The 27,681-nt window shown below is 42.8% G+C and overlaps 2 protein-coding genes across 2 annotated transcripts in view; one reads left to right on the plus strand and one right to left on the minus strand.

The window, feature by feature from the left end:
• Positions 1-27,681, minus strand: part of LOC144682684 (mitochondrial ornithine transporter 1-like) — a 305,919-nt gene that overhangs the window by 76,534 nt on the left and 201,704 nt on the right. The gene's annotated exons all lie outside the window — the stretch shown is intronic.
• mrps31 (mitochondrial ribosomal protein S31) lies at positions 910-26,571 on the plus strand. The gene is made up of 7 exons (XM_078545260.1): positions 910-1,110; positions 7,859-8,152; positions 8,943-9,101; positions 21,028-21,174; positions 22,922-22,998; positions 25,661-25,804; positions 25,982-26,571. The coding sequence occupies exons 1-7, from the start codon at positions 1,010-1,012 to the stop codon at positions 26,212-26,214; spliced, it is 1,155 nt and encodes a 384-aa protein (XP_078401386.1). The 5' UTR covers positions 910-1,009; the 3' UTR covers positions 26,215-26,571.

A 27,681-nucleotide genomic window follows, 5' to 3' on the forward strand; every position in this document is an offset into this window, starting at 1 on the left:
ACCTACATAACATTTCAAACTTAGTTTATCTTCTAATACATCAAAGCCTTCAGACCAGCTGCCTTTAATCCAATTAATCACACACACATAGACACAGACCCCACTATTACCCTACTTAACAATAAATTCCAATAACATTATGACAATTATTATATCTGCCCGACAGTGATGAGCTGTCTTTTTGAACCGCTGCAGTCCATGTGGTGTAGGTACACCCACAGTGCTGTTAGGGAGTTCCAGGATTTTGACCCAGTGACAGTGAAGAAACAGTGATATATTTCCAAGTCAGGATAGTGAGTGACTTGGAGGGGAACTTTCAGGTGGTGGTGTTCCCATATACCTGCTGCCCTTGTCCTTCTAGGTGGTAGTGGTTGTGAGTTTTGAAGGTGCTGTCTAAGGAGCCTTAGTGAATTCCTGCAGTGCACACTGCTGCTACTGTGCATTGGTGTTGGAGGGAGTGCCAGTTAAGAGGGCTGCTTTGTTCTGGATGGTGTCAAGCTTCTTGAGTGTAGTTGGAGCTGCACTAATCCAGGCAAGTGGACAGTATTCCATCACACTCCTGACTTGTGCCTTGTAGATGGTGGATAGGCTTTGGGGAGCCAGGAGGTGAGTTACTGGTTGCAGGATTCCCAGCCTCTGACCTGCTCTTGTAGCCAGAACATTTACATTTGAACACATCCTTGCTAATCTACATTTTAATTCAAATTTTACTTCATGACAGTTGGTTGGAAAGTTCAAAAATATGGCCTCAGTATAGAAAACGTTTCCCAAATATCATAACAAGGAGAAATACTAATTGCGGGTCCTCGTTTATTGTCTAGAGGGCTGTATTTAGTTGCCTTGAAACCCAGCTGAACCTGCACCGTGACAATGCAGAGCCGGAACTGCGGGTGGAGGGGGAGTTGTTGTCTGGAGGGAAGAGATTGCGGTGCGGCGCGGCCGCGGGTTGGCGGTGCAACCAGCTACAGTCCGGGTGCGTGTCCCCGGGCTTCCAGCTCCTTGCTTCGGGATGCAGCGGGCGGTGGCGGCGGCGGCGCTGAAACGCGGGGTAACCGGGCTCGGCCGCCCCGGGAAGGCGGTGGCGGCGGCTGTGCGGCGACCGGGCTGCGGGTGAGGAGAAGGCCGCGGGGGGTGGGTGGGGATGATACCTGTTCAGCGGTTATCTGATATTGGAAAGTTTGTTGTTGTACCTTGAACGTTTACTCATGTGCGAATGGCCCCCACCAACCAACCAACCAGACCAGGACTTTCAGGAATAAGGATTTGAATATCCACCTTTCCACTCTTTGTAACACGGATCACCTATTGGATGGAGAGGATTTTGAAATTCCTAACCTAATTGTTAACCATTGCTCAGTAGTGGCATTATCACCTGAGCCAGAAGGATGTGGGGGTTACAGGTCCTACCCCAGGACTTGTGCACAAAGGTCTGGACAAGGAAGGATGTAAATGTGTTGGAAACAGTTCAGAGAAGCTTTACTAGACGAACACCAGGAATGGGCCGGTTGTCCTATGAGGAAAGGTTGGACAGGCCAGGCTTGTATCCACTGGAGTTTAGAAGAGTAAGAGGTGACTTGATTGAAACATGTAAGATCCTGAGGGGCCTTGACAGGTTGGATGTGGAAAGCATGTTGGAGAAACTTGAACTAGGGGTCACTGTTTCAAAATAAGGGGTTGTCCATTTAAGATGAGATGGGGAGATTTTTTTTTCTCTGAGGGTCGTGAGTCTTTAAAATTCTGTTCCTCAAAAGGAGGTGGAATATTTTTAAGGCAGAGTTAGATAGATTCTTGATAAACAAAGAGGTGAAAGGTTATTGGTGGTAGGTAGGAATGGAGTTGTGATCAGCCGTGATCTTATTGAATGGCAGAACAGGCCCGAGGGGCTGAGTGGCCAGCTCCTGCTCCTAATTTATATGTTCGTATTTAGACTGACGTGGCATTGCAGTACTAATGGGCGTGCTGCACTGTCGGTGGTGCTGTCTTCCTGAAGAGACATTAAACTGAGGCCCTGTTTATTCTCACAGATGGATATAAAGATCCCATAACAGTGAACTTGGTGTGCTGGCCAATATTTAACTTTTAATCCTCTGTCACTAAAACAGGTTATCTGATCATTATCGCATGGATGTTTGTGAGGGCCTGCCATCTGCAAATTATCTGTACAAAATTACGTGCTTTTCCTAAAATAGTGACTACACTTTAAAAGTACTTAATTGGCAGTAAAGCACTTTGGGATGCCCTGAGGTCATGAAAGGTGCTATATAAATCCAAGTCTTTTTCTTTTAACTTCTGGGAAAATGTAGTGTTGACAGCGCATCGATTTATCTGCTAAGGTAGAGCGTGCTGAATGAAATTATAGTTTTTGGAGCATTGCTACAAACTCTTGTTAAAATAGTAGGAATATATAATCTAGGGTGTATAGGTTGGTTTATTGTAACAAAATGGTGTGATGGGTTTAGAAATGTTTTACAGTTTAATCAAAGAATAAGGGCAGGGTAAAAAAAGTAAAGCACCACACCCTGATTTCACTTGCTCCAAATGAATAAACATTGTTCAAGCTTCAGAGCTTCTTCATGAAATGCTTAATTATGATCAGTTTAAATTTTTTTTAATATTACCAATGGAGAGAATTTCAGAGGAGACTTGTTCTGATGGATTGGTCCTATATCACATGAAAATATCTAGTCATATATATTTTTAAAAATGGGCTATGTTAAATGGTGATAATTTTCCACATGCAGGATTCCATAAATAACAGTGAGATAAAAGACCAGTTAATGTGTTTTTCAGTAGTACTGGTTGAGGAAGAATTGTTAGCCAAGACAGTAGAAGAACTTTGAGGCTCTTGTGGAACAAAGCCCCAAGAGAAACTTAAGTTAATTTGGGTGAGAGGAGATGCCATCAGCATTGGGATACCCTTTGACCAAGTATAGCAGCTGGGAGTTCCAGCAAAACTGAGGTCAATGAGGGAAAATCTTTCAGCGGCTGCAGTCAACAGAAGGTTCTGATGTCCAGCTAAGAATCATAGTTCCGGAACTTTCACTGCTGGAGTTCCTTAGAGAAATATCCTTGGGCCTACCTCCTTCAGCTATTTCATGGGTGACCCTTCTTTATCATAAGGTCAGGATTGGAGGTCTTCTCTTAAAATTCCACAGTGTTTAACTCCACTCAACTCTGAAGCAGCTTATACTAGCCTGCAGCAAGACATGGTTAACATCCAAGAGCCAGATAATAACCAGTCCAAACAAGAGAAAGTTCAGCCATTGCCCCTTCATTATCAACATTATTGAATAGAAAATGAATTGGACCAGCCATATCAATGCTGTGGCTACAACAAGATAGAGACTGAGAATGAGAAGTGCTGCTTGATAGCAGCACTTGCTTATCAATAACCTGCTCACTGGTGCCCAGTTTGGGTTCCGCCAGGGTCCTGACCTCATTACAGTCTTGCTTCAAACATGGACAAAAGAGCTGAACTCCAGAGGTGAGGTGACAGTGACTGCACTTGACATCAAGGCAGCATTTGACAGAGTATGGCGTCAAGGAGCCCTAGCAAAACTGGAGTTAATGGGAATTAGGAGGAAAACTTAGCTGGTTGGAGTCACAAAGGAAGATGTTGTAATTGTTGGAGGTCAATCATCTCAGTTCCAGGATATCACTGCAGGAGTTCCTCAGGTAGTGTCCTAGGTCCAACCATCTTCAGCTGCTTCATCAATGACCTTCCTTCCATCATCAAATCAGAAGTGGGAATGTTTGCTGATGATTGCAAAATGTTCAGCACCATTTGTGACTCCTCAGATACTGAAGCAGTCTATGTCCAAATGCAGCAAGACCTGGACAATACCCAGGTTTGGGCTGACAAGTGGCAAGTAACATTCGTGTCACACAAGTGCCAGGCAATGACCACATCCAACAAGAGAGAATGTAACCATTGGTCCTTGACAGTCAATGGCATTAACCATCACTGATTCTCCCACTATCAACATCATGGGGGTTACCATTGACCAGAAACTAATCTGGACTAGCTATATAAATACTGTGGCTACAAGAGCAGATCAGAAGCTAGGAATCCTGGAGCGAGTAACTCACCACCTGACTCCCCAAAGCCAATCCACCATCTACAAGGCACAAGTCAGGAGTGTGATGGAATCCTGTCCAGTTGCCTGGATGAGTGCAGCTCCAACAATGCTCGAGAAGCTTGACATCATCCAGGATAAAGCAGCCTGCTTGATTGGCACCCCATCCACAAACATTCACTTCCCCCCGCCACGGTGGTAGCAGTGTGTACCATCTACAAGATGCACTGCAAGAACTCACCAAGGCTCCTTAGACAGCACCTTCCAAACCCATGACCACTACGTCCTAAAAGGACAAGGGCAGCAGATGTATGGCAACAACACTGCCTGGAAGTTCCCCTCCAAGTCACTCACCATACTGACTTGGAAATATATCGCTGTTCCTGCACTGTCACTGGGTCAAAATCCTGGATCTCCCTCCCTAACGGCACTGTGGGTGTACCTACAGCATATGGACTGCAGCAGTTCAAGAAGGCAACTCACCACCACCTTTTCAAGGTCAATTAGGGATGGGCAATAAATGCTCGCCTAGCCAGTGATGCCCAAATCCCTTGATGAATAATAAAAAAAATTTCTGAAAGAAGAATTTTAGCTTCTGACTCTTCAAAGTTTGTCCACCATCTACAAAGCTAGAATCAAAAGTCTGATCAAAGATGCGCAACTTGCTTGGCAATACAACTCTTAAACAGAGCAGTTTGTTTCCTGCTGGAAGCTCATCACCCCTTCATGAACCCTTTGCTCTGGCTGTATTATTTATGACCTACAAGATATACTGCAGAAAATCAGCTCCTTTATCTGAGCATTATCATGGCGAAGAATAAGAGCAGCAATGTTAGGGACACTACTTACAAGGCTCCCTCCTAGTTGCACACCATTGGGCATATATTGCCGTTTCTTCATTGTCACTGCTCACCTAGCCATCGATTCCACCCTACACCCTGGCCACTGTCTGAGATTGAACCACAACCTCAGTGTGCGGTTTGACCCTGAGCCAAGCTTTCTATCCTGTATCCTCTCCAATACCAAGACCACCTACCTCTCTTCTGTAATATCTCCCACATCTGCCCCATCTCATCCCAACAGGTGAAAATCCTGGAACACACTAACAGCACTTGGATGTACCAACACCACATGGACTGCAGCGGTTCAAGAAGGTGACACCACCATCTTTTTAAGGGCAATTATGACTGAGTAACAAATGTTGGCCTTGTCAGCGACATTCACATCCTATGAACAAATGTGTAGTAAAAAAATCTGCTGCTGAAACCTTCATCCATGCTTTGCTACCTCCAGACTCAACTATTGTAATGGTCTCCTGGTGGGCCTCCCTTCTTCCACTCTGAAAACTTCAGGCTGTTCCAAAACTCTGCTGTTCTTATCCTAACTCACACCACATTCACCCATTGCCCCTGTGCTCACGGACCTACGTTGGCTCTTGGTCCAATAGCACCTCAAATTTAAAATTCTCATTTTTATGTTCAAATCACTCCATGGGCAGGCGGGCCCGACCCAATCTCTGGTGGGCGGGGAGCCAATCCCCGCCGGAGAAGTGGGCTGCGCCACCATTTTACGTGGGTGCGCTCCCTGTGCGGGTGGCGGGGATTCCCCAAAAGCGAGAGTGCGCTCTTTTGCGCATGCACACGAAAGACCGCACATCTCCCTGAGGCTAAGTGCTGCCTCAGGGAGATCACTTTTCCGTTGAAAAATATTAAAAATAGAAAAAAAAATCCCTAACATGTCCCCCTCATGTGATAATGTCACATGAGATGGGACATGTTCATAATTTACATAACTTTCTTAAAATTTTTGAAACCCTACATGAAACCTCATCCCGCTGGTGGATGAGGTTTCATGTTTTTTCTATTGCCCGCTGGGGCTCCTGGCCTGCCCGCCAACCTTAAGGTTGGACAGGCGGGTCCTTTAATTGTTTAATTGATCCTGTCAATTGCCTCAATTGGCCATTGACAGGTCGGCGAGCCCATAGCTGGTTTTGCTGCACCCCCACCTTCCTGAAAATTTAAGTGGGGTGGGATGATGTCGGGGGTTCCGCCTGACATCATCCCGTGTCATTTTATGTGTCAGCGAGCAGGCTCCGCCCCCTGCTCGCTGACGGCAAAATTCTGCCCCATGTTTCTGCCGTACTTATCTGTGACCTCCTACAACCCTTTGAGAACTCTACATTTGTCCAATTTTGACCTCTTATGCATCTCTAGTTTCCTTTGCCCGGCATTGGCGACTGCCTACAGCTGCCTTGGCCATAAGCTATGAAGTTCTTTCCCTAAATGTTTCTGCCTCTCTAATTTCTGCCTCTCACTTTCTCTTTTTAAAGGCTGCTTAGAGTCAACCTTGTGTGTCCTAATATCTCCCATTGTGGCTCGGTGTCAGATTTGGTCAAGTGTGGTGAAATGCTGTGGGATATTTTACCACCTTAAAAGCACTGTAAATGCAAGTTATTGTTAATATCCTGGAATTTTAACACCTTCTTGGGAGTACTAGCATTCCAAGGACAGCAGCAGCCCAATAAGGCCCACTAGTGCCTTCTCACTAAGGATGGGTAATAAATATAACCTTGCCAATATCATCCACATCTCGAGAACAAAATAAATTGACACCTTTAAAAGGGAGCAATATTAATATCTGTTGAAAAGTGAGATTAAGGGTTTGAGACATTAACATCACTGATTTTATTTTTGCGGGGTTATGGGAAGGGATGTGAGGGAGGGATGAATTCATGCCAGAATAAACATATATCAATGCACATGCATTCCCAGGTCCCTCTGTTCTTGCACACTCTAGAAATGTGTCCAGAAGTCTATTTTGCCTCTCCCTTTCCCTTCTGCCAAAATGCATCACCTCACACTTCCATCTACCACTTGTCTGACCATTCTGCTAGCCTGTCTTTGTCCTGTTGCAGGTGATTCATATTGTCCTTATTGTTTGCAACTCCTCCAAGTTGATATCATCGGCAAATTTTGAAATTTTGCTCCATATTCCAAGATCCAAGTCATTTATATATATCAAAAAAAGCAGGGGTCTTGGCACTGGCCCCATGGAACAACATTGTCTACTGCCCTCCAGTCCGAAAAACAATCATCTACCATGATTCGCTGCCTCTTTATGTCCTTAAGACAAATTTCCAACCAATTGGATACTGAGTCTTGTATTCCATTAGCCTTAATTTTGTTAACCAGCCCTTTATGTGGTACTTTGTCAAATGCGTTCTTAAAAGCCACATAGACAACATCTATCGCATTCCCTTCATTAACCTTCTCTTTTACTTCATCAAAAAGTCAATTAGATTAGTCAAGCAAATCTGTGCTGGCTCTCATTAATGAACTCAAATCTCTCCAAGTGCCTGTTGACTTTTTTCCCTGATGGATTCCAAAGCGTTACCCACCACTGATGATAAACTAACCGGCCTGTAATTGCTAAGACTACCTTTGCATCCTTTCTTGAATAAGGCTGTCACGTTGCCACTTTCCAATCCTCTGGCACTTCCGCTGTATCTATGGTTATGTAACATATCTAACATTAACCTTAAAATTAGCACTTGGCTAGTCAGAAGATTTATTGCACTTCCTTAATTTCTTTTAGCATTCATTTTTTTTTCAATTAATAGAACTCTGTTTTGAAAGTAATACAATACATTTAAAATAAAAATTGTGGTGGGGTGGAGTGGCAGGAGGGAGGAAGAATTGTAAGCTGGGATAAAAAAAGGAAAGGAATCTCCTCTGCATTAATAATAATGGTTACGATTATACTGTGTCCTTTAATTTCTGCAGGCTGACTGGAACTGGCCAAAGGCATATCTTCGCTGGTTCTGCTGTGCTCAGTAAAGATGATGAATCAAAGCATTTTTCCATCCCCGCACAGCAGAAAGATTCAGAAGAAAAGAAGGCGGCTGCATCGGGGAAGAATGACTTGTTGAACATAATTGGTGGTATGAAAGTAGAAGTCAGCACAAAGAGAAAGTTCCAGGCCTTGAGAACCCGGGATCAAGCAAAGGTTCAACCAGAAAGCATAGCGAGTGCAACCAGCATGTTTCAGAAAGCCACTGAAGACATCAAGAGTCAATGGTAAAGGATGATTGATGTTAGAAACTCTCAAAAGACAATGAATTTACTAGTGTTGTATAACAGATGCTGCCTGTGTCTTACTGACACAATGACTAACAAATGTTTTCACAGCTGAAACTTGAAAAACCTTGTTCAAAGTGAATATATTTGTGTTTGCCTGGAGAAGGAGAATTGTAATTGAGGTGGATAGGGTGCTAATAGGCATGGAGATTTCTGAAGCCATAATGTTATCTTAAACATTTCAATATGTATAACTATAATTAGAATAACTATAGAATAACATATTATAATTGGAATGATTATAATTTGCAGTTTCATTGATCAAAATTGAGAGGAGAGTGATGCAGCAAAGTAAAACCTGTTCACTTGCTGCAGCTCCCAGATTTATATTTTGGGAGAAGTGCCATGCTGGTGTTGCATTGCAATAGAAGTTGCAGTCGTTGTTATGGTACTTTACCTGAGTGTAAGCCTAGACAAAACGTTGACAGGCTAGCAATTCCGGATATCTCAGCCAAGCCTAATCCACTTGACATGTGCATGCACCTTTTCCACGAAGGTGACTGGATAATGATCAGTAAGAAGGCTGTTGCCCCCTCCTTTATTGCCCATATTGGGATGTTGAGGCCAAACGTAGTACTTCAGCTGCTGTCCCAGATGAGATCAGGAATCGCATATTTGCAGGCAAGAGATTTGTGCTAAAGGAGTAAGGTTGTATTTTTCTTGCCTTTCCCAAAGCCTAATTATTACTAATCAACTTTTCTTTGGACTGTTTCTTTTTCATTTTTGTTAGCAAGGAGACATTAAATCCGGACCTTGTTGCAGCAGCTTCCGCTGTTGCATCTTCCATGCCCTACAATAAGAGGCAGATTGAGTCAGAACTGCTTAAACAGCTCAGGAAGCATGAGTCGGAAACTGAAGCCCAGAAAAATGGAGATGTCACCAACATTGGGTACGTTGGTGTTCAGTGGCATAGCTTTTGGCAGTTGTGTCTAGCTATATAAAATGGTCAGTGTAATTTTTGCTGAACTAAACCTTTGTTTTATTAATTTGCCTCCCATCCCTTCAGATCCCCTCATGGTATTCCCAGCAGAGAGGTTGGACAAACGACCTGCTTCCAGGTTTCTCTGAATACAATCCTAAATTAGCTGCAAGGTAGCGAGGCCTCTGGCTTCCCCTTTATATGAAAACAAACTCTTCCTTCTGTGTAGAAAAACATAAAATCCAATCACAGCCAAGACCAGAATTTTAACTGTTTGGAAATTGTGGGTGGAGGCTTGATTTCTACCCTTCTATTGCATTGACTGTTGTTACAGCCGCAGTTTATTTTGCTGCTTTGTATAAAGGTTTAATTAGTACAGCTGGATTTCTAAAGATCAAGTGTTGAAAGTTCTAATTGGCTTTTCAATTTTAATTTGTAAATATAGCTTAAAAATGAAGTGATAACCATGAAATAGCCATCCATTTTTGTTTAATTTGCAGCCATTTGTTCAGGTCACAAGTTTATGATGGATGAATTTTAATGTGTTTATCCCCTTCCTTGTAATGTACCGTTCTGTCTGAAAAGAATTAACATATTAACTTGTCAAACAAAACCCAGAGTATCCATTTAGCAACAGTAATAACAAACTCGGCCCTATTTTCTGACTTAATTTGACGTTTTTGCCAGCACTACCACACCCCCCCCACCAACCACACGGCCTGTGATCCACCCCCACCCACGGACTGCGTCCACTTCCCACCACCTGTGCTCTTCCGCCCTCCCCTGACTGGGCTCCTCCCACACCCTTGCACCCCCCTCCACCAACTGACCGTCTGCTTCCTCTTCCTAAGCCACCGACTGCCTGCTCTCTTTGCCCCCCAGCCCCCGTAGCCTGCATTCCTCCCCCCCGCCGCCTGTGCTCCTTCCACCCCCCCCCCGCCGCCTGTGCTCCTTCCACCCCCCCCCCGCCGCCTGTGCTCCTTCCACCCCCCCCCACCGCCGCCTGTGCTCCTTCCACCCCCCCCCACCGCCGCCTGTGCTCCTTCCACCCCCCCCCGCCGCCTGCGCTCCTTCCACACAACCCCCCCACCGCCGCCGCCTGTGCTCCTTCCACCCCCACCCCCCCCACCGCCGCCGCCTGTGCTCCTTCCACACCCCCCCTCCGCCTGCGCTCCTTCCACACACACCCCCCCGCCGCCTGTGCTCCTTCCACCCCCACCCCCCCCACCGCCTGTGCTCCTTCCACCCCCACCCCCCCCCACCGCCGCCGCCTGTGCTCCTTCCACACCCCCCCTCCGCCTGCGCTCCTTCCACACACACCCCCCCGCCGCCTGCGCTCCTTCCACACACCCTCCCCCCCGCCGCCGCCTGCGCTCCTTCCACACACACACCCCCCGCCGCCTGTGCTCCTTCCACACACCCCCCCCCCGCCGCCTGCGCTCCTTCCACCCCCCCCCCCCGCCTGCGCTCCTTCCACCCCTCCCCCGCCTGCGCTCCTTCCACCCCCCCCCCCCACCTGCGCTCCTTCCACACACCCCCCCCCCCACCGCCGCCGCCTGTGCTCCTTCCACACCCCCTCCCCCCGCCACCTGTGCTCCTTCCACACCCACCCCCCCCCCGCTGCCGCCTGTGCTCCTTCCGCCCCGCCGCCTGCGCTCCTTCCCCACCCCACCACCTGCGCTCCTTCCCCCCCCGCCACCTGCGCTCCTCTCCCCCCGCCGCCACCTGCGCTCCTTTTCCCCTCCACCTGCTCCCCCAACTGCGCTAACGCCCACTCTCACCCTGCCCCCCGCCGACTGCGCTTCCCACTTTTCACCCCAATACTGGATATTGTCCAGGTCTTGTGCGTTTGGACATGGACTGCTTCAGTATCTGAGGAGTCGCGAATGGTGCTGAACATTGTGCAATCATCAGCGAACATCCCCACTTCTGACCTTATGATGGAAGGAAGGTATTGATGAAGAGGCTGAAGATGTTTGGGCCTAGGACACTACCTTGAGGAACTCCTGCAGTGATGTTCTGGAATGGAGAGTTTTTCCCCTGATTCCCAGTGACTGCATTTTTTGTGAGGGCTCCTTGATTCTACATTCAGTCAAATGCTGCCTTGATGTCACATTCAGCTCACCTCTGGAGTTCAGCTCTTCTGTCCATGTTTGAATCAAAGCTGTAATGAGGTCAGGAGAGGAGCAGCCCTGGCAGAACCCAAACTGAGCATCAGTAAGCAGTTTATTGTTAAGAAAATGCTGCTTGATGACCCCTTCCATCACTTCACTGATGATTGAGAGTAGACTGATGGGGTGGTAATTGGCTGGGTTGGATTTGTCCTGCTTTTTGTGTACAAGACATACCTGGGGAATCTCCTACATGGCCGGGTAGATATCAGTGTTGTAGCTGTACTGGAACAGCTTGGTTTGGGCCATCGCAAGTTCTGGAGCACAAGTCTTTAGTACTGTTGCCGGAATATTGTTAGGGCCCATAGCCTTTGCAGTATCAAGTATCTTCAGCTGTTTCTTGATATCATGTGGAGTGAATCAAATTGGCTGAAGACTGGCATCGTGATGCTGGGAACCTACAGAGAAGGCCGAGATGGATCATCCACTCGGCACTTCTGGCTGAAGATTGTTACACATACTTCAGCCTTATCTTTTGCACTGATGGGCTGGGCTCCCCCATCACTGAGGATGGGGATATTTGTGGAGCCTCCTTCTCCAGCTAGTTGTTTAATTGTCCAAACCATTAACAACTGGATGTGACAGGATTGCAGAGCTTAGATCTCATCCATTGGTTGTGGAATTGCTTAGCTATGTCTTTCGCTTGTTGCTGTGCTGTTTGATATCTGTGTTGTCGCTTCACCAGATTGATACCTCATTTTTAGATATGCCTGGTGCTGCTTCTGGCATGCCCCCCTGCACTCTTCATTGAACCAGAGTTGATCCCCTGGCTTGGTGGTAATGGTAGAGTGGGGGTTATGCCGGGCCATGAGGTTACAGATTGTGGTTGAGTACAATTCTGCTGCTGCTGATGACCCACAGCGCCTCATGGTTGCCCAGTCTTGAGTTGTTAGATCTATCTGAAATCTATTCCATTTAATGCAGTGATAGTGCTACACAACATGATTGAGGATATTCTCAATGTGAAGATGGGACTTTGTCTCCACAAGGACTGTGCGGTGGTCACTCCTACTGATACTATCATGGACATGTGTATCTGTGGCAGGCAGGTTAGTGAGGATGAGATCAAGTATGTTTTTCCATCTTGTTGGTTCCCTCACCACCTGCTGCAGTCCCAGTCTAGCAGTGATGTCCTTTAGGATCCACCAGCTATGTCAGTACTGTGCCACATTGAAGCCCTTGCTACCCTCAGTGCTTCCTCCAAGTGGTGTTCAACATGGAGGAGCACTGATTCACTGAGTAGGCAGGGGAGGAGGAGGGGAGCAATACATGATAATCAACTGGAGGTTTCCTTGCCCACGTTTGATCTGATGCCATGCAACTTCATGTGGCCTGGAGTTTATGTTGAAGAATCTCAGGGTCTGTCCTGCCGGCAGGACAGGTAAGGATGGCGGATTTCGTTCCCTAAAGAGCATTAGTGAGTGACAATTGACAATGGTTTCATGGTCATCATTAGACTTTTAATTCCAGATTTTTATTGAATTCAAATTCCACCATCTGCCACGATGGGATTTTGACCCTAATCCCTGGTGCATTACTCTGGGTCCTTGCATTACTAGTCCAGTGACAATAGCACTATGCCACCGCCTCCCCTATCTTGATGGAGACGTTAGTGCATGCACAGCTAACATCTGCCGAAAAGTGTGCGGAGAAGGCAGATCATGTTAATCAGCGGGCAAAAGTGATTTGACACTAGCAGACAGCACCAGCCAAAGCACTGTCTTAAGATTGCACAGCTGTACGCATGTTCAGCAGCTGGAAGGACCACCCCCACACACCCCCACAACTCCCCCCCCAGCCACCACCTCACCAACACTATTTGAAGGGATCATCAATCAATTACAGGTTTGTTGCTGGTTGTATTCTTCTGGCTGTTGCTATGACTCTACAAATATTTGGTGCTTTCCGTAGGCAGCAATTCTGCTACCTAAATCTCAGTGAGGAGCAATGTGTGAGATGTCTGTGTTTAAGTAAGAACATCCTGATTGAAGTTGCAGTCACAACTGAAACTTCAGAGTGGGTAAAGGACCACATTGATAGTGGTTGTGAAGATGACAAATGTGATGAATTTTAATGCATCTGGCTCCTTCTAGGCTGGAGCTGAGATACTTGCAACATCTTCTAGTTTGCTGTCTACTGTTGAATAAAAAAGGTCACTGAAGCTCTCTATTCCAAGAAAGCAGCCCATATTTCATTCTCTCATGCCACAAACCAGCAGGCAGAGTGAGCATGTAGCTTTGCTAGGATGTAGGGTTCCCCATGGTGCAGGGTGTCATTGACTGCATGCACATCGCTATGCGGGCACTGCATGGAAACTCTTCTGTAAACCAGAAATGAATGGGATTCCATTTTCTCAACATCTAGTGATTTTGTGACCTAAGGCAATGAATTGTGCAGATTAATCCTGGAAGCAGTCATGATACCTCCATTCTGTGGCAATCTGCTGCACCAAGAGAGGCGATAGCATAGAGGTATTGTCGCTGGACTAGTAATCCAGAGATCCAGGGTTATACTCTAGGGACCTGGGTTCAAATCCTGTCATGGCAGATGGTGGAATTTGAATTCAATAAAAATCTGAAATTAAAAGTCTAATGATGACCATTGTTGATTGTTGTAGAAACCCATCTGGTTCACTAATGTCCTTTAGGAAGGAAATCTGCTGTCTACATGTGGTTGACTCTTAAATGTCCTCTGAACAAGGGCAGTTAGGGTTGGGCAATAAATGCGGGCCTAGCCAGCGACGCCCACATCCAATGAATAATAAAAAATAAATTTTTAAAAACTACATTTGAAATACCACGGCAAAGCAAAATGTGACTGCTTATGTGCTAACATTATCTGCTCATGACTCTGGTGTACAACTCATGCATACGTGTAACATGTATACAATGAAAGCCATGCGATAAAGTAGGCCATTGGAATGCTGAAACTATGTTTCTGTTGCTTGGACTACTCCAGTGAAGCCATGCAATAGTCACCAGATAGGTGCCAGATTTGTTGTGATCTGCTGAGTGTTGCCGTCATGAGGGGCAGACTTTGCTGCCAGCTATATGGTGAGGAGCATGAGGAGGAGAAGCAAGAAGAAGAGTAATACCAATAACCCCAATCCTAATTCTCCAGTTAAAAACAGTCCCACACGTTAACCTTCTCTGTGACATATCACAGCATTGGTTTGTCCATAATATAAAAATAAAAGCCATACAACATAAACATTCCAATTTATATATTTATAATTTATGGATCAAATCATACAACACTGCACACAAATGTAAACTATTCACCTTAGTGTATTCTTTTAGTGCCTGTCTTCCTGAGAAACATTCCTCTAGTGGTTACAACATGGCCAGTGGAAAGCAGCTGAATTTCAGTGCAAAGGCTGCAGATAGCTTAGGGAAAGGCTTCCAGCAACTCTAGGCTGTGGATTGCACCATCTCGCTTTGGGCAACAGCACTTTGGACTGCCTGGCTGACAGACTACTGCAAGGCAGGGTGGGAGGATTTGAGCAGTACCTGAGGCTACTGGTACAGTTGGTGAATATGGCATTTGAAAATACATTCACTGACCTTGAGCACTTGTGTGAGTCATTGAACTTCTTGAGGCACTGCATCCAGGTCCTCAGGGCTTGATTCTGGCTTTGACCTCCAAAGCTATGTGCTCACTGCTGTTAATGTTGGAATTGTGCTGCAATAGATTAACGTACTTTAAGTTTGTATTCAAGAGCAGCTGTTCCCAATTGGGGATGTATTAGGGCTTCATTACAAGAGTGTAAAAAGGTGTTCACACTGGCTGTTGGGTGGGGAGTGGGAATTGGATAAATATGTTTATTACCCTGCAGGCTTGACAACAAATCTGTCTTAAGTTACAGGCTGGTTTTAGACTCATTCTTCCCTCCACATACGATTATTGCAATTAACAATTGCCTTTAGGCCGTGTGTCTGGAGGGCCTCCTTCCCCCCTCACCTGCAGATTCGGGATTTCTCTTTTCCTTCGCATCTCTTCCACCAAGACCTCCAGTATAGCATCTGAAAACTTTGGAGTCCGCTCCCTCCCATGTACTGCATTCCTCATTATTTCCCAGGCCAGATTCGCTTCTTGCTTGGCTCCCACCACCTGCTCCAGCCACAGTGTACCTCCCCTTTAAGAGGCGCAGGCTAAGTTTTAGCGGTGCGAAGTAAGTTAGGATTTTTGGCCCTCTGCTTGAAGCCAATTAGCAGTGCAGTTAATGCAGGCTGCGTGCAGAAATTATGATAATGGGCAGGCATCACAAATATGCTGTGCTGTCTGCATCTCAATCAACAGGCATGGGTTAATTGCACCTTGTATTCCCTGTGCCTGTTTTCAGGGGCTTTCCAATTTAGCCCCCAGAGTACTTGAGTCTGACAATGTAACATGATACTGAACATTGGAACACTAATGGTCATCATTTGGGAGAACATAGGTTTGATTCCTCCATTTTGTCCAATCTGAGCTGTGTTGGAGAGGGTAGTAACAGAAGATACAATGGAAAATCAGATTGGCACATGCTATCTGTGTGGCAACTTGTTTTTCTGATTGACAAGAGGAGACATTTTGATGTCTATAAGCAAGTTGCTTCTTCTCTCCATAGTACAGGCTGTGTTCCCAGATGGACTTGAGAATTTGAGATAAATTATGATTTCTTAAAGAATGAAAACTATTCCTACTTACAAAATATTTAGGCTTGCTGAAGTTTAGCAACTTTTCATCATGAATGGTGATTACCTCCAGAGGATTTTTTAAAAGTTTGAGTGAAGCTGATCTGTTGCCAGTAGATGTCTCTGTTTACAGAGAATGAGAGGTATTTAGCTAAAGTAAAATGCAACAATATCCCTTGGCATAAATTGTACCTTGTAGCAACTCTGACATTTTTTGTTGTTTGTTTCCCTAAAGGCTGAATTATAATTTTTTTTTAACCTTTAGTTGCCATAACTACAAAAGATACGGAACTAAGGTGGTGCACTCTGTGTATAAACATTCTGTATTCTGCAGAGAAAGTGGGCGTCAGCACTATAATATGTTTTTATACAGGATTTTTAGATAGTTATTACTTGTCTCCAAATTATACTAAATATGCTTTATTTTAACATTGCAAGCAGGTAGTGACTGTGTAACTCAAAATTTTTAGCAAAAGTCAAGATCTGTGATAAACTCCAAAATGTTGTTTAAACGGGTGTCAAATGCTGATTTTCACTAAGACCAGAGAAGGTGTGATGATTTAAAGATAAGTTAAAACTAGCGTAAATCTACAAAAAACAACTAGCTGCTTTTAACTTTATTTATAATGATTCAGGTTACCTTATTAAAGCAGAGTCTAATTTGACGTACCCTGAATTCAATCTCCAGAATGTTACTGATGGTTTAGTTGAAGATCAGTTATGAGTCCCTCACTATGTAATGCTATGACCTGATTCATTTGACCATCTGTCACCAATAGCACACTCAAAAACAACAACGAGATTGTTAATCCTAGTCAAGCCAGATTGCAGTGTCTTAAAATGATGCGACGGAGTAAATTAGTACATCTGACCTGAAAGACCTCTAAAGAGCAGTTTTCTTTCCCGGGAGGTCAGTGCATCCAAAAGCAGCCTCTGGTGATGTATTAGTTCTTGTCTGCTTCCTGAAAAAAAATTATGTTCAGAGCGCTATTCCTTTATTGCCGTAATAGTTTGCACTCTATACTATGATGAAAAATAATTAAGAAGACATTCATGCACTTTCTAAAATTATAAATCAAACTTGCACATAGCAGCAATTTCCAGCAGTGATCTGGCCTTTATGGGTGCTCGTGAGGTCCTCGATGTGATGCAGTTTATTGACATGCTGGTTGGGCTGAATCACCTATTTCTGTGTTGTAACTGCTGGATATTTCTATGTAGAAGAGAAGAAATGTTCAGTGGGTGTTTTTGTTCAGGATACTCTTTTGTTGAAGAAAATCTGTCCTTAATTGAATTTAACATTTTCAAAAGGGTCTCTTTTTTGCTAGATCATTCCAATGAATCAGTGAAGAGGCGCAAGGCAGAGCGGTTCTATAATAAATAGCAACAGCGATGGGCTGGGATTTCAGTCGGGCCTGTGAGCAATGGAACCCTGGGAAGCAACATTAGTGGCTGGGGCTTCAGATTTCTCAGCATGTACATAGTTCTCAGGGTTTGGATGCTCTTGAGATGGTTCAAAGTTCCAACCCTGCTGTTAACTCTCAAATCACTTTGGCCGCTGCTTGTTCATTAAATGTCATGCTTTTAAAAAAAGCCAATTAAAATTCCAAGAAGGACAATATTTTCTTCTATAAAATGCAGGTGTATTTGAACAAATAGTACTCTTCCAGAATTTCTGATCTCATATGATCGTAAAGAAAAATGAAAAAAAGGAACCTGCATTTGTATAGCACCTTTTAAGACCTCAGGATATTCCAAAGTGCTTCCCAGCCAATAGGTTACTTTTAAAGTATACTCTGTTCTATTGTAGGGAATGCAGTAGCCAGTTTTCCCACAGCTAGACTCCACGGACGGTGTGATAAATAACAATTAGACTGTCTTAATTATGTCAGCGGAGGAACTAAGTGTTGGCCAGGACACTGGGAGACCTCCCTTCTTTGTTTAGTGCCATGGGATCATTTTCCCCCATCTGAAAAGGAAAATGGAAGGTTGGTTTAACATCTCCTCCAAAGGATGGCACCTCCGAGAGTGCAATACTTCCCCCAGTCCTGTAATGTGGTACCAACCACAAAGAATATAAAGACCTTGTCTGGGGCTTGAACCCCCAACCTTCTGAGTCGGGTCTAAACCAGTTGAACCAAGGCTGACAAATCAAAATTTTCCACTGCTCTTCCTCTACAAAAACATTCCAACACTGCTACTAATGAATAGACCTTGGGGTTGGCTTTGATAAATATAAACTTTCAAAATCTTATTTCTAGAAGGTGATTGGAGAAACGCTCCCATTAGGATGCAGTTAGTGGATTAGTTAAACATCCAAATGTTCAAAATATTTCAACATCTTCAGGAAATTATTATTTTTATGACCGGCTGGTTAATTCGCAGGCGGAATTATTAGCGCCCTTTTGGGTTAACAATCTATGATAATCCAGCAGCATTAAGTATTGAAACAGCTGAATGAAGGAATATCCATTCAGAATAAAGTACTGGGAAACCTTTTGCCAACTATGCTATTTTACAGTTTCAGATTAATACCAATGTTCTGCTTTTATTGATTGAAAACAGAAAGACTTGCATTTACTTAGCATTTTTCAAGACCAAAGAATGTTCCAAAGCACCTTACAGCCAATTAAGTACTTTTAAAAAATTCTTTCATGGGGTGTGGATGTCGCTGGCTAGATCAGCATTTATTGCCCATCCCTAATTGCCCTAGCGAAGGTGGTGGTGAGCCACGTTCTTGAATCACTGCATTGCATGTTGTGTAGGTACACAGTGCTGTTAGGTGGGAGTTCCAGGACATTGACACAGTGACAGAGAAGGAACGGTGATGTAGTTCCAAACCAGGATGATGTGTATCTTGGAGGGGAACTTGTAGGTGGTGGTGTTCCCATGAATCTGCTGCCCTTGTCCTTCCAGGTGGCAGGGATCACTGGTTTGGAAGTGTGGTCACTGTTGTAATTGTTATGATCTCTGTAGAGACCAATAACTTTTGAAAAGAGATTTGAACTTCCAGTTAATAGCTGAAAGAATGACCAACAAGACTTCACATTTTAAAATGTTTCCTGTAACAAATGACTAAAAAAAACTTGACAAAACATTATTTTCTTTTTGTAGGCATCTTACACTTTAACTACAGAAAGTGACATTCCCATTGTATACTTATCACCCGTTGCACTCTCCAGGGAATTAAAGACATTTTAGCAAACAATCCACAGTTGCTCCTAGCTTCCAATACGTTTCCATAGCCCTGTTTCACCGAGTAGTAACTTCGTGTGACTGACTCCAGGTTTTCCTCAGTTTTCAGTGGGTTTCTTCAATCTATCTGCAGCAGTGAAGCCTGTTCCAATGATTATTCTTCCCCCGGTCATGCCAGAACAAATCTCCAGGCATCCATAGAACGCTGCAGGATGTGTCTCATCGACTAGTGACCGTCTCCCTCCTCGCAGAGTCAAGCAGCCTTTTCTCTGATGAAAGATCATTGACTTGAAACATTAACTCTGTTTCTCTCCACACCTGCTGCCTGGCTTGCTGCTTTTTTCCCCAACATTTTTTGATTTTATTTCAGATTTGCAGCATCTACATTATTTTGTTTTTGCATTAGCCTTTTCTCTCTGCTGACCGCACATATCTCTTCTGTCCGTCGGTGATATTAATTGATTTGTAGGGAAGCCTGACCTAAAAAATGGCTTCCTTTACCCTCTTCCCCATGGCAACATGAAACACATTAACCTTGCATCCAGTTAGAAATACTAATTAGCAACTTTTGATCCCAACTCTCTTTCTTGTTAGAAGTAAATGGATAGTCTACAGTACAACTATTTACAATCGATACCTTTAACACCTTTCTGGGGCTTTGGGAGACTCGGTTCACTGATGCCAACTTCTCCAAGAGTAAATACTTTGCACCTTCTTCCCTGTAAAACAATCTAAGCCCTCCTTTGACCTCTAACAATCGAACCACCCAAGCTTCCTGTCAGGCAGACTTCAGAATAGGTCACGTGACCCCCTTCATTTTTTCCCCCCCTAAATTTAAAGCTACAGCCCCAAAATATAACTTAATAAACCCAATTGTTGCAAATGTAGGAAACATGGCTGCCAGTTTTCGCACAGCAATGCGGCAACGACTAGATAATCTATTTTTGTGATGTTGATTGAGGGATAAATATTAGTCAGGACACTGTGGATAACTCCCCGCTGTTCTTCAAAACAATGCCGTGGGATGTTATACGTCCACCTGAGAGGGTAGACTGGGCCTTAGTTTAACATCTCACCTGAAAGAAGGATTGTTTTAAAAAAAAAATAAGAAGCACCATAGTGTCGACTGAGCTGCAAAACCAAAACAAAGGATATACTTGGTATCTTCTGAATATCCGTTCCTGTGAAGCAAACCCAGTACAGCTGTTTGAGAGACTTTGCAGGAGTAATCTGCCACAGAGCACGTTTTCTACAACTCAGAACTGTAATGGTTGCATTCACAGTTTATTGCTCAATTGTTAAAGAAATGTTCAATTTGTCTAGAAATGTTTGACAGAATTTTTCATTTGTTTAGAAGCACAATATAGTTGCATATCAGCACACTTCATTGTGCCACTTGTATGTATCATCACCATTTTAAAAAAAGACACCATACGCTTTTGACTTGTCTCTTTCCCTAATATTTATTTTCCCCTAAACTGTTATATAAAAGCGGGAGTTTATTCCCCTAATCTAAAGAGCAGAGGTTTCTTTGGTATTGCATGTTTTGTTAGCAGTGACACAGAATTCTGACAACCAGTTCAATTTGTTTGTTTTTCTGTTGTTTGTTCAAATCTTGGAATTAGGTAAATTCTGTGGAAATAGTAAATTGATTTCCTTGGGATCAGTAGTAAAGCTGCTTAACTCTCTGTTGACCCTATTTGTTAATTACTTGCAAGAATTGTGTAATTTACATTTCTAAAACCTAAATACTTAAATTGCAGGCTGTTGCAGGACTGAAATAAGCAAATGGAGTATTAGCTTAAATAAATTTATTGAAACATTACATAAAAATTATTTGAATTATGTTGATTTCAGTGATATTATTGCGGAGATGAAGATTGGGAAGCGTCCTGGTGCACGGGCTGGGTCGAGATCCGCCAATCAAATCCGCTTTGATGAAGATGGACAAGGATATGTTCCTGATCGAGGTGTCACTAGTGAATTTAATGCAGTGAGGAAGAGGTAATGTGATTTGAGCTTTGTAAGACATATAACTGATTGCGGTGCAGATAGTGGAGGAAAATGTTTTTGATTTTAAAAGGGTATTGTGCTGCTAGTAGATCTTTGTTTAAAGATGATGGTAAGTTACAAGCTTATCTTCAGATTCCCATGTAATTATTTAAATTAGTTTTTTAGACTTATGTTTAAAAAAAACACTAAATAGGGCTTTTCCAGAAACCTTGTAAACATCTATTTTGGGTAGATTTATCATGGTGATGATCGTACTTTTCCCTCCAATCGCCAGAAAACAGGTCAGGAAAGAGTGTAGGGAGGGTGGAGGGAGGTGTGCACAGAGGGGGATGAGATGAAAATTAAGTACTATACTATTTCTGGATTAAGTTATCAAACATATAGTGGTAACGTTCTTCTTACAGCTGAACGCAAAAACACCATCAACTTAGCTCTGCTGCATACTTAGTGGGAGAAAGCCTGCTGGGGATGGGTGACTTCAGATTGGTGCCCCAAATCAGTTTGAAATGCTGCCGTATTGAAGTTAATCTATAGGAACAGGAGTAGGCCTGTTCTGCCATTCAATTAAATTATGGCTAATCTGTAATCTCGACTCCATTTACCTGCCCTTGTTTCATATCCCTTGATATCCTTACCAAATAAAAATCTGTTGATCGCAGTCTTGAAAATTTTTAATTGACCCAGCAACACCTTTCGGGGAAAGAACTCCATACTTTCACTTGCTTTAGTGTGGAAACAATGCTTCCTGATTTCACTCCTGGATGGCTTAGTTTCTCTTTATGTACCCTAATGAATCCTTTTATTATTTAAACATATTGATTAGACCACTCCTTAAACTCCAGGAAATGCCAGCCAGATTTATACAACCTGTCCTCATAATTTGACTCATTAATCCCTGGTATTAAAGTGAATCTGCCCCCAATATATCACTTCCGAAGTATAGTGGCCAAAACTGAATGCAGTACTTCAGATGGGGCGCAAACAAAGTCATTCTGTGTGCAGCTTTGGCTGAGTGGTAGCAGCTTGCCTCTTGAGTCAGAAAATCTGGGGTTCGAGTCCCAGTTCAGAAACTTGAGCACATGATCTCAGGTGGCTTTTCATTGCAGTGCTGAAGGAGTGCAGCACTGAGAGGAAAGCATTATTTCAAATGAGCTGCTAAACCAAAGTCCTGCCTGCCTTCTCAGTTGAATGTAAAAAACCTCATGACAATGTTCAAAGGAGAGCAGATGTGTTCTCCAGGTCCTTGGCCAGCATTTATTCTTCAACCAAAACCATTAAAGCATGCTTTGCTGGCCACAAATTAGCAGCTGTATCTGCTTACACTGCGACATAATTATACTTTAAAACTATCTGATTGGGTGTGAAGAACACTGAGCTATCCTGAGAATCAGAATTTTCGGATATGTTGAGAATACGAAAGGCGCTAAATGCAAGTTCTTTCTCCCTGTAATTTTTGTCGTTTGAGCAACTGAAAGGAGCGGGAGACCCAAAATGGCAAATTTTCAGAGGTAGCAAATTTAGGAAGCAACATGTAATATGCTTTTAAGACAATATGCTGGGAACTACTTTGGACGAATACTCTACCTACATTTTTCTTAAAAATCCATATAAATGCTATATTGTAGTCGTTTTTATAGAAGCATTGCTGGATCACTGAATGAGTTATACATGAAGCAACATTATCCCTTTTGCCTACCAAGGAATAAACATCATAGCATTCCCTATTTTCTCTATTTAGGAAGGGACTATATACTGGGAAGAAGTTAAACATTTTTCCTGTACACCCTAGTGAATCAGAAGATGTGCCAGAAACCGGTTAGTTTTTTTTTGAACTACCTTTCGTGTTTATTTTAGCAACACTCAATTATTATTTAAAATGAAATATTTGAGTTTAATTGATGAGATGCCATCCAGTTCACGTTCCTTTGAGCCTTATCTACCATCTACCAGCTATCCTTTTATTCTGAGTAGCCACATTATCTATGGCATGAGGAATTGAAACAGAGATTCATGCAAAAACTTCACTCATGCCCCATTTATTTTGTCACTATTGAGTCTGTTGCAACTCCTCCCTGGGGAGGTTTGGTGTAGTGGTATTGTCATTGGACTGGTAATCCAGAGACCCAGGGTAGTGCTCTGGGGACCTGGGTTCAAATCCCACCACGGCAGATGAATTCAATAAAAAAAATCTGGAATTAAAAGTCTGATGACCATGAAACCATTGCCGATTGTTGTAAAAACTCATCTGGTTCACTAATGTCCTTTAGAGAAGGAAATCTGCCGTCCTTACCTGGTCTGGCCTACATGTGACTCCAGACCCACAGCAATGTGGTTGATTCATAAAAGTGCCCCCTAAACAGGGCAATTAGGGATGGGTAATAAATGCTGGCCTAGTCGGTGATGCCCACATCCCATGAATCAATAAAGAAAAACTTTACTATGTAAGTATTCTTGTCTGCGAGTTCTGCCATAGCAGCTAAATGTTTCTGCTTAACTTGTCTATTATTTATGCACCGGCAAAAAAATATCTCTCAATTGCCCTTCCTTATCCCAGTTATAAGTTGTGCTTCAATGTGCTTGTGTTCTAGATTCATCCTACAGTGAGGCACAGAACTCAGAAGTGTATGCTCAAGATTTCATTGCTCAGAACTTTGTTTCTAAGTTCTGAGCATCTCTGGTGGTGGTGTGGGGAGGGAGGAAAGCTCTGTATATGTAGCACTGTGAATATTGTATTTGTATTGTATAATAGTGGAGAACTTGGCTAACCTGTAGCTAGACCAAATTTGCAACCATGGCATCCAAAGTAGATGGCCTTCCATCTTCTTCATCTGTAATGCTGTCTATAAAATAAATGGGGCATGAGTGAAGTTTTTGCATGAATCTCTGTTTCAATTCCTCATGCCATAGATAATGTGGTTACTCAGAATAAAAGGATAGCTGGTAGATGGTAGATAAGCTCTTTTTAGTTTCTGCTGGTAATTGAATGCCACTTTATTTGAGACAGTGACGATTTCTTCCAGCTGCATATGGCAACTTTTAAATTTGCTGGGTAAAAATGATTGGCATTCCTACTGACTATTGAGAAAATGTAAATAGGGGAATTTTCCCTTCCCAAGGCAATATTGTGCCCTTGACAACAATTTTACCCCCCCAACCTCCCTGTCACTGTCTCAGATTGAACCAAACAGTTTTCAGCCTTAGTATCCGATTCAGCTGTGGGCTGTGCCTCTAACTCCGTATCTTCTCTATCACAGATTGTCTACCGCCAGTCTCTGCCATAGCCTCAACTTGTTTGCTGCTGAAACTATCAGCACTTTTGTCAGCTCCAGACTTGATTATTCCAAAGCCCTCCTGGTCGGCATTCCATCCATCCTCCTTGCTTTGTAATCTGGCTCATCCAAAACTCTGCTGACTGTTTACCATCCCACACCAAGTCCTGCTGACCCATCACTTTTACCTTTGCTGACTAACATGGGTTTCGAGTTTCCAACACCTCCAAATAAAATTCTTATGGAGAAGCAGCCAGAGTTGGAGGGTTGTAGGGCAAGAGGGAGTTACTAAGATAGGTAAGGGTGAGATCATGAATGGATATGAACACAAGGATGAGATTTTTAAAATTAAGACATTATTGGATCAGGAACTAATGTATTCCAAAGAGATTAGGGTTGCTGGGTGAACGGAACTTGGTGTGAGTGAGGGTATGGGCAGCAGAGTGTTGGATAAAGTGTGTTACGTTTATGGAAGGTAGGCGTTGAGAGGCTGACCAGGAAAGCATTGCAGCAGCTCTGAAGAAGAGTTATACAGACTCGAAACCTTAACTCTGTTTCTCTCTCCACAGGTGCTGCCTGACCTGCTGAGTTTTTCCAGCATTTTTTTGTTTTTATTTCAGATTTCTAGCATTCGCAGTATTTTGCTTTTATTGAAATAGTCAAGTCTAGAGACAATAAAGGAAAGGATGATAGTTTCAGCAGCATATGGACTGAAGACGGGCAATATTATGGAACAAACTACTCTTGGATTGTTTCGTAATTAGAGGACTTTGCTCCTCTCTCTGGATATTTACTATTTAACTTTTTAAATTTCTTTTTGAAGCTGCCATGTTTACTAATTGCAATTCTGGCTGTCCAAGTTATAGAAAAATATTGTTAATCCAATTTATCTTTGAACAGCCAATAAAACCAATTTTAGCAGGAGAAACAACCAAACCAAACAGAAGGAATGTTGTAGTTTGCCTGTTAAGCTATTGTTTTGGTAGCACAGGAACAGAATTCCTGCTTGTCTCTTCTCCAGTTACCATCCCTAGATTACCCTACAAGTTAAATGCAATAACTTGCTATTTGTTAAAATAATATTGCACCTTTTAAAATGGCTGCATGATAAATGTAAAAATAAAGGTAAATGTTCATTACTAATTGTCTCCATGTTTGAGTGTCGTGCCTCCGCCTGTATAACAATTTGATGAAATTACATTTTTCAGTGCCTTTGCTGTCACTATGGGATACCGAACTGGCCAGTCAAATAGCAGCTATTACTGAACAATTGCCTCGAAATGGATTTGAAGAGATGATCTGCTGGACAAAGGAAGGAAAACTCAGGCAGTTTCCTGTTGACAATGAGGCTGGTAAGTTTTGTTTCCTGTTAACAATGAGGCTGGTAAAGTTTATTTTTTTAAGAGGGTTACAGTGAGAGTTATCAAAGTTAACAAAGTGCTCACATCAGTGTTAGAAATTAATTTGGTAAATAATTTTTGCTTGTGTCAAATAGCTAACCATCTTTAAAATTTATGGTGGTATTTCAGGACTAGAAGCAGAGAAGGGTGTGGAATTCCATGAACACATATTTCTGGAGAAGCATTTGAATGGATTCCCTGAGCAAGGACCAATACGCCATTTCATGGAGCTGGTCGTCAATGGGTTATCTAAGAATCCATACCTAACGGTACAACAGAAAATGGAACACGTTGATTGGTTTCGCCAGTATTTCCATGAAAAAGAAGACATTCTGAAAGAAAGTGAAGTGTACATCAACTGAAATGATTTCTTTAGATTGAAGGTTGGTATTGTGTAAAACAAATCTGCACAGCAGGAAATCTTTTACTTTTTTATGACATTGTATAGGTATAAACTTTTGTATAACTCTGAATGTGCTGTCAGCTGGTTACCTTAATTCTGTTCCTTCCGGCTGAGTATTTTCATCCAAAAATGTATATAAAATAATGACATAAAATGTTCACGTTGTAGCCCTGGTGTTGAAAATAAATGAAAGAACTTGAATTTATATAGCATGTTTCACAACCTTAAGACATCCTAGAGTGTTACACAGCCAGTGAAGTACTTTTGACTGGTTTACACTGTTTTATGCTGAAAAATAAATACAAATTAACAATAAGATTTTCTTTGTATGTATTACTTATCTGAATTGCTTCAGTGAAGTATTATTGCAAAATCTGTAGTCACATTTTTACTTGGGCCTAACTTTATCTATTTAAAAAATCTTTTTTTAAAACCACAACCAATTGTTAAATAGTTTAGCATAATTTGATCTGTTTTCTTTCCCTTTTGAAAATTGAAAGCTTTGAAGCAAAGTGTATTCTATAGTTAACAGGGAAAGAAAGGTTACTTTTATTTGCAACCCTTAACTGTGAATGCTAAACTTAAAAGTAATCTTGTCTTTTACAGTTGCGGCACTTTGTACCATAATCCTCCATTAGAGATGATAGAGTAGTCTGCGTAATGGATTTCTCTTTGACCGATAGCCAAAGATCTGATTTTAAATAGGGTAATCTGACCATATCTGTTTCTTCCCCCTCCCAGCCTTATGTTGGGTGGGGAGCAGAGTGTAACCATCACATTCAGGAAACATGATTTTAAGCTATCTTTTGAGAACATCGTGATGACCACTTATTTCAGTTTCTTGGGGGGAGCTATTTAGAACAAATAGGAAGTACTGTGTTCTGTAGCAATAACTGGTATACAGTGAGTGAATGTGGACTTACACCGTGTCATACAGGAGGACTGTAACAGCTTTAGCCATCAATTTTAGATTCATATGAAATGACTCTGGCATCATATTAAGCATTATAGAGATCACTATCATGAACTATTGCATAAAGCTATAATGATCAACTGTCTTAACGGTAATTATTCACTATCTCTATTACATTGTTCCAAAATAAGTAAATACTGTTGTATCCTTTGCCTTGTGAAAAACCAGCACATAATACAATATTTTATGTGCCATTTCAACAATAATATGTTAGCCTGGTGTTCGCTATACTATTGAGGAATTATAATTCAAAGGAATTCAACCAGATTTCCAAAATCACTTTTTGATCACTTACTCACAAGCAGACTTTTGCTAAGTTTTGAGCACTATACTGCCTTGTGGTGAAGACATTCAGCTCTCAATTTTTCATCAGGATACAATGTCCTGACACTGGAATGTGATTGGATTTCACCACATAGCATTTGCACCAGTGCTTTCCTGTGCTGCCATTCA

This window comes from Cetorhinus maximus, chromosome 7, assembly GCF_964194155.1.
Source record: "Cetorhinus maximus chromosome 7, sCetMax3.hap1.1, whole genome shotgun sequence".
In the NCBI taxonomy this organism is placed as follows: domain Eukaryota; kingdom Metazoa; phylum Chordata; class Chondrichthyes; order Lamniformes; family Cetorhinidae; genus Cetorhinus; species Cetorhinus maximus.

Bases quoted from the DNA above. Each gene is read 5' to 3' on its own strand.
- mrps31 (XM_078545260.1), top strand. From the start codon at position 1,010: ATGCAGCGGGCGGTGGCGGCGGCGGCGCTGAAACGCGGGGTAACCGGG. The intron at 1,111-7,858 runs GTGAGGAGAAGG...TAATTTCTGCAG, and splicing joins GTGCGGCGACCGGGCTGCGG to GCTGACTGGAACTGGCCAAA. The intron at 22,999-25,660 runs GTTAGTTTTTTT...TACATTTTTCAG, and splicing joins AGAAGATGTGCCAGAAACCG to TGCCTTTGCTGTCACTATGG.